The following is a 7469-nucleotide window of genomic DNA, read 5'->3' as shown; positions in this document are numbered from 1 at the left end:
GTTATATTATGATATGAATATTTATACATGCTTATTAGCATTAAATGTGTTTGTGGGTCCGTTTTTGTGAAAAATGACATTTTCGTAATTTTGACCAGTTAAGGATATACCTGTAATTATACATGTTATGTGATTGGAACCACATCACTATGTGGATATATTTGCGATAACTGGCTTAAGTCGATCCTTTAGAGCGATTTGGCGGGAAAGTCACGACGAGGATTTATACCCGGCTCGGGGTGAGCCAAGGGATATTTTGGTAATTTGGTGCACTTTGGGAATTATTGACATATTATTGAAGAAAAATATTTATATTTGGAGGGTTAGTAACTTAATAGGGAAATTTAGGGTGTTAATTGAGGTTTAGTGGAGTTTGTGGCAAAATGACCTTGGTATCCTTGAATGTTGCCTTGGGGGTTAATTGTTGGTAGGGGTATTATGGTCATTTGACCTATCATCAGGGGAATGAGAAACAACCTTAGCGAAAACACATACGTTTGTTTCCCTCTTCTTTGGTTCTCTCTTGAGGTGCTCTAGGGTGCTAGGGAAAAAGCCTTGAGTTTGAGAAGAATTGTGGGGATTTAAGGAGGCTTGAAGAGAAATTTAGCACTAAGGAAGGGTTCAGCAATAGCTAGGATCTTTTTCAACCATTAGAGGTCAAGGATTTCATCCCTAAGGTAAGTTCTTTTGGTGTTCTTCACCTATGTTCATGTGTTCTTGAATTAATTGAGAATTTGGGTTTAATTTTGGAAAAATTAGGGTCCTAGGCTGTGTAAGTGTGAGTACGAATGGTGGGAGTGTGTTTGTAACCTTGTGTAAGCTTTGAATTTGGGTTACAAACCAGAGTATTGAATTGAGTTATTGGATTATGAGCTGACATTTTGGGTTTGAAACTCAAACTTATGAATTGTGATCCTAGAGTATGTTTAATGTTTTCAATGATGCTACGTTAGTGTTTTGATGTTGTAGTATTGGCTTGTGGGTTGTTTTTTAACGAAAACCTATTGGTGAGTCAGTTTTAGGTCGATTTTATGGGTCTGGTACGCAGGGGCTCGGTTTGGGAAAGAAAATAAGAACCTGGGCTCGTTTTCAGGTTTCTGGTGATCTAGCGCGATCGTGCTAGGTTGGGGCGTGATTGCACTAGTGTCTTAGGAAGTGAGGATTTTGGTTTCAGAGTTAGTTGGGCGATCGCGCAGGCTTAGAGCGCGACTGTGCCAGTACCCTAGAAAGCCCAAACTTTCTGCAGGCGTGACCGGGAATCTATTTGGTGGCCCACTTGAGGGCTCAAGGGACGTTTCCAACGTCCCGAAAACTGGGAATAATAATCTTCAGAATAGGGTCTAGGGTGAGGCTCGAGATTTGAAGTCAATCCCTAACAGGAGTTTGTTTATGTTGTGACTTAATTATCGCAAGGCTCAAGATCAAGATCGTACTTGAGGCCATATCGTCTATCGCACAGAACTCGAAGTAAGAAAACTGCACCTAGGCTGTGATCGGGGCTCAGACCCTGTTAATAAATACGAGTATGACTATAACTACATGTGAGAATATGGCTATAACTGTATTTGAGAATATTTGGTAGGGCATGCTTGGATATGTTGCATTTGATTGTGTGTTGTGCAATATATATATGATTATATCTATTTTGAAGGCCAGCCTAAGGGCGTCGGGGCCGACGCAGTCTGACCTACGCGTGTTGGGGTTGGCTATAAGACCAAAGGACTCAGTCTAAGGGCGTCGGGCCTGAACGTCATATAAATATAGACAGAAGTGTCAATTACACTTAACTAACTCTATTGATTGTTAGAATTGGATTATGTGTTTGATTGATGAGATTATTACTGCTAAGCTTATTGGTTATGTCCTGTTGCTTATTGAATTTATTGATTTACGCTTATTGTTTATATATTGTTGTTCATTTATATCTGTTGATTTAAGTTTTTTTGCTGAGCCTTGGCTCATGGACGTTATGTGGTGCAAGTTAGGGAAAAGAACAGCTGGACCAGTCATGAGTTGGAGAGTTTCAGGGGCGCTGTGTACATATGCAGCCTACTCGACCGTCACAGTCAGTTTAGCTTAGGAGGAACTAAGGTTGAACCCCGTTTTGCCACTTAAAACAACTAATTTGTATTCTATCTGTCTTTTATCAGTTTGTAACCACTTTTTGGGATCCAATGTATAAACTTAAAATTTTTAATGAAAAATAATTACTTCGTTGACCAAATTTTTTAATAACTAACTTTGATTTAATCTTTAATTACACATTTAAGTCCAAATAGTTAAATACTATTTTAAACATACTTTGTAACAATCTTGACTAACTAGTGTTACAATGAAAATAGATTATATATACTAATGCTCAAAAAGAGAGAGATAACTAAGGAAAATACATACCGGATTAAAGTTACTTTTTGACTTTGAGAAGTTCAAATAAAAATACATTTACAACAAATGTATTAGCTTAGAACTTCTCTAATACAAAATAAATTTAGTATAAAAAATAAATCAATATTATATTTAACTCAATGTGTATAATTATACTCCAAAATTAACTAAAATAAATTAATAATTTATTTATTATTAATTAATAATATAAAAAAACACATTTTTTTTCTTCAATTTTTATTGTAAAAACAGTAACCATTAATTAATAAATTAGCGACAACATAATAAATAAAAAATAATAATATTTATTGTTGTGCCAAATTTAATCTATAATATATTGTACTAAATTTTATACCACTTTTAACATATAATTTATTTAATATTTATTAATAGTATAAAAAATACACATTTGTTTCTTCAATTTTTATTGTAAAAAAAGTAATCATTAATTAATAAATGAGTGACAACATAATAAATAAAAAAAATATTTATTGTTGTACCAAATGTAATCTATACTATATATTGTACTAAATTTTATACAACTTTTAACCTATAACAAATTTAACACATTTTTTAAAATACTATTGAAGTAATTTACTAAAATATACTAAATATGTCAATGTACTACTTTCTTCACACTCCGTTTATTTTTTTACATCGATAGATACATCTATATCAAATTTAGCTATAGAAAACATACACATACATATATGAGAAATGCTAAGAAACATCCTAAAGTGCTATAGAATATCAACTAATATGATGTTAGACATCCAAGTTGACAAATAGCAACACTCTTGCATATATATTGAGAGAGTTCCAATTTCAAGTAGAAGCAACAGGCTGCCCTGTATAATTTCCAGCCCTGAAATCTGAAACACTGCTCAAGATGTGATGTGATGCCTTTTCAAAACTAACAAAACCCATGAACCAGAAATCATGCCCATCTGAGGTAACAACCTGAATATATTTCTCTGGCAGATTTTCCTTCATCGTCACTGGGTTCACTTTTTCTATGTTCCCCAATGGTATTACAACCTGTTCCACACCATAAAAAACACATCTCATTCATTCCAAGTCTCATCTCTCAAAACACACACATGTACATTTTTATATATAAAAATCTTCATACCTTGTAATAGCTCCAAGCTTCTTGTCCCGAGGGAGCATGGAAAAACAGAGGCCTATCACTACAGAAAGCCAAACGAGCTGTGGATAGATAAAGGGTACCAGCAACAGGCCCAGTGGATGTCGAAAGGTAACAAGCAAAGGTCTTCTTAAGCTTCTCATTCGGCTCAGTTGCGAATATCTGCTTGAACAGGGACTCAAATCCCCCTTCTGTGATCGCTTTCGCCGTAAGATTCACCTTCCCCCACGCAACTTTCGACACCGACGGTCCAGTTTTCACTGCAATTATAATATTAATCACTTCATCAAATTATACCGAAAGATCGATTTTTTACAAATAAAAAACATCTCTTTTTTTACTTACGGTTGTGCCAGATGTTGCGGGCAATGGTCTCGGTCTTGGCGCTCCAAGAGTTGAAGATGTTTATCACTGGTTCAAAGGGGTTGGTGCTGGGCTTTTCGATCGGATCATACTGCACGTACGGTTGATGGTACACCTGTTGGTCGTCGCCGGCGCTCCACAAGGCGGCTTTTTTATTATCTGGGTGTACGCCGGGGGAGGCTGGTGCTCCCATCACGTGGGTTCCCCATTTCTTGGCGTCTTCGGTCGAAGGAGGAGTGGTGGGATTATGAGACTCAGGCTCAGCTTCTTGTTTTGGTTGTGGAGATGATTGGTGGGGTTCTGTTCCTGACATGGTTGGTTGGTTGATTTTTTATCAAGGGGATGATTTATATTTACGATGAGAATGAGAAAGATTGGTTTGATGGGATTTCGGTGGATTTTGGATTGTGAACTTAATTTTACACAAAGAGTTAAGAATGAGTTGTTATTGTTCTAACACGCGGTTTTGTTTTCTTTGCAGCTAAGGATATGACCTTTTGCCTTATTGACTGGTTGTTTCCAAGGGAAAAAAGACCCAGCCAGAAGATTCTAGTTACAAAGAGAGGATTGTTATTAGAATAATTAGTATTTTTTCCACCGAATTTATCAGCGCCCCTAAAACATAGTTCAGGTTAAAAACTCCCCAATTTTTAAAACATAGTTTCTCTGTTAGCTCCCCTTTTATAGAATAATTAACATTTTTATCCCATAAAATTTTAAGTATTATCAAATTGTATCTTTTTATTAAAAAAGATTTTAAATTTAATTTTTTTTATTAATTCTTATAAAATAATTAAATTCTTAAAATAAATCTAAAAAAATTAAATAAAAGTCATTTATACTCTAATAAAAAATTTAAAATTCAATCTAGATATTAAAAAACCAAATATGAATGAAATAAAAAAATTAAATATAAATAAATCTTAATTAATTCAATAGGCTCATATTAGCAACTTATTTATTTTTTTATAAATTAAAAAAAAACGATTCCTCATGCTCGATTTTGAGTTGAACGGCTCTGTTATACCCAGATTTCGAGCCATGTTAAATGTGACCTCGAAAGCTGGATTCGCAGCGAATGAACCCGTAAAGTTCGAAGTATGCTCCAGGATTAAATATCGAGCCTGCAAGACTCGAGACGACCTCGAATGTGGTGGCATCGAAACGTTCATGATCTCGAAAGGTAGCTCCCGAGACGCCTCTATCCTCAGGAATGACCTCGGATCAGGGACTCCGAGCCTGACGTACGTACGATCTCGAAGCCATGTGACCTCAGGAGATGTCATTAGCTCGAAAGCTGATGAGAAATCTGGGAGATTAAGGCCTTGGAGATATATGATAATGACTTTGAATATCTATAATTGTTGTTTATAAGGGGCGTGCTCTGCATTTACTATTGTAAATCCCATAAAATCATGGGATATTATTCGATTAGTTATACGCCCCCTGGTCTTCAGGGGACGTTTCCTTTTATATCGGATTGCAGGCATTTAAAGCCATTTAATTTATTTACACAAAAAGAGTAACTACCCAAAATATGTGGGATAGTATTCTGCATCCTTCTCTATAAATAGAGAAGTCGTGCACCATTGTAATGGACCGAAATTCTGAACCTTGAGAGAAAACTCTGAAGAATTCATGCTTAAGAATTTTTAGAGATAATCTTGAGTTTAATAACAGAGACTCGTGGACTAGGCAGATTTAACTGCTGAACCACGTAAAAAACGTGTTTTGTGTTGTTATTTTTTAATTGGTCATTACTTTGTTGTTTACGTGCTCTTCTTTCACTATTGACGAAAAACGGCGTCAACAGTTTGGTGCTTTCATTGAGAGCCTTAAGCATTCATCCCTGAAAAAGTCATGGCCACTAACAATCAGAACACACCTGAAGAAAATTACCCAAGACGTCCTGGAAAACAGCCAATGGAGAACCCGGATGTTGAAGAGAGAAGTGGGTCTTCTGATTCCCGGGGACCACCTCCTCCACCGACAGATGAGGATATGTACTACAATCCTAAGCGGTATGTTCCTATTGTGGAACTTGAGAACCGACAATTGAAGCAGCAGTTGGCAGAGACCAACAGATGGAATGAGGAGTTGGCAAGGATAGCCGCAGAGGCGCAGGTGACTCAGCCCCCGCCTCCGCGCGAAAACCAAGTCCCTCCTCCAAGGGACGTGCATGTTTCTCCCTGTAGACCCCGTGGGCGTCCACGAAAAGATGCTGCCACAAGGAGGCCGACTCAACCTCCGGCACCAGCAGAGCCACCCGCTCCACCTAGGCCCCAGAGGAGTACTCGGGCTCGGGCCCCGGCTAACCCGCCTGTGGAAGTGCCTGCAGGAACTGAGAATAACCGAACCCCTGCAGAGGCTCGGACTCAGGTACCTGGGAGGGAACCAAATGCGACCGACCCATCTCGGGCAAATTCTGGGCCCTCGCCTATACGGTTCCCTCCATCACCCATAAGATATCCTTCGCCCCCCCCCCCCCCCCCCCCCCCCCCCCGCAGGAACACTCAACCCGTTCGAGATCAGGGCGAAGGGCGTACGGGGGGAAGACAAGGAAACGGGGAGGCTTTCCAGGAGCGGAGAGGCGCCCCATCTGAGAAAAGTGAAACGTCTCGGTCTTGCACGGCGGAGACGAGGCGACGTGGGAAGAATCCATCACGAAATAACCAAGCAATGAGTTTTACCAGTGATGAGTTCGGAGATACCAGGTCGGTCAGTAAGCATGACTGAGGTCGTAAGAATTCCGGAAGCCGCAAAAATCGTCACGACCTGCGAGATCACCTGAATCAGAGTCGAGGTAATGGTGACCAAACGAATTCGGACTTGAGGAATCGCTTGAATAGGCGTAGAGATCCCTTGCGGAGACGCAAGCTTGGGATTGTGATCGATGACAGCCGATTCCAGACAGTGCCTCTTGTGGACCCAGTCCAAGAAAGAATTGACCAGCTTGAAAAGGCTTTCAAGCTTTTGAAAAACGAGCAAAGGAATGATCGGTATGAAGACTCTGACGAGGAGCTCGAACCATTTGCTCCTCATATTTCCAATACTCCATTTCCTCAAGGGTTCCGGATCCCTCACGTCCCAACGTTTGAAGGAAAGACCGACCCGTGTAGTCACCTGAGCACGTTCAACACTATCATGAGAGCCAGTAACGTGGGTTACGAGCTCAGGTGCATGTTGTTTCCAGCATCATTGACAGGACCTGCCAAAAGTTGGTTCGAAAAATATAAGAGACACTCAATAACTTCTTGGGAGCAGTTGTCTAAAGACTTTAAGAAGCAGTTCAGAGCAATGATGGGGGTCAGACCAAAGGCATCCACCTTAACTAATGTCTGACAACAGCCGGGCGAAACACTAAAAAGTTACTTAACAAGATTTAATCTGGAAGTCGCCCGAGCTCGAGACGTGGATGACAGTGGGAACCTAATGGCTGTCCGAGCTGGCGTAATGCCGGGAAGTGCCCTTTGGGATGACATGCAAAGGAAACCGGTAAGGTCCATAACTGAGTTTAATAGACGAGCGCAGAGGTTTGTCAATGTAGAGGAAGCAAGGTCGACGCTCAATGCGA

At 39.5% G+C, this 7469-nt stretch overlaps 1 protein-coding gene across 1 annotated transcript; it reads right to left on the bottom strand.

The window, feature by feature from the left end:
• Window positions 1-2997: 2997 nt before the first annotated feature.
• Window positions 2998-4404, bottom strand: LOC133822413 (GEM-like protein 5). The gene is made up of 3 exons (XM_062254746.1): window positions 3878-4404; window positions 3518-3792; window positions 2998-3423 (listed from the first exon to the last, which is right to left on the bottom strand). The coding sequence occupies exons 1-3, from the start codon at window positions 4206-4208 to the stop codon at window positions 3211-3213; spliced, it is 819 nt and encodes a 272-aa protein (XP_062110730.1). The 5' UTR covers window positions 4209-4404; the 3' UTR covers window positions 2998-3210.
• Between the last annotated feature and the right edge of the window lie 3065 nt (window positions 4405-7469).

This window comes from Humulus lupulus, chromosome 3 (assembly GCF_963169125.1).
Source record: "Humulus lupulus chromosome 3, drHumLupu1.1, whole genome shotgun sequence".
Lineage (NCBI taxonomy): Eukaryota > Viridiplantae > Streptophyta > Magnoliopsida > Rosales > Cannabaceae > Humulus > Humulus lupulus.
The sequence above is the reverse complement of the archived record's forward strand: the minus strand, read 5'-3'. Positions and strand labels throughout refer to the sequence as shown.

Coding starts and splice junctions, on each gene's coding strand:
- LOC133822413 (XM_062254746.1), bottom strand. CDS start 4,208: ATGTCAGGAACAGAACCCCACCAATCATCTCCACAACCAAAACAAGAA. Junction 3,793..3,877: donor CCGCAACATCTGGCACAACC/GTAAGTAAAAAA, acceptor TTATAATTGCAG/TGAAAACTGGACCGTCGGTG. Junction 3,424..3,517: donor AAGCTTGGAGCTATTACAAG/GTATGAAGATTT, acceptor GGTGTGGAACAG/GTTGTAATACCATTGGGGAA.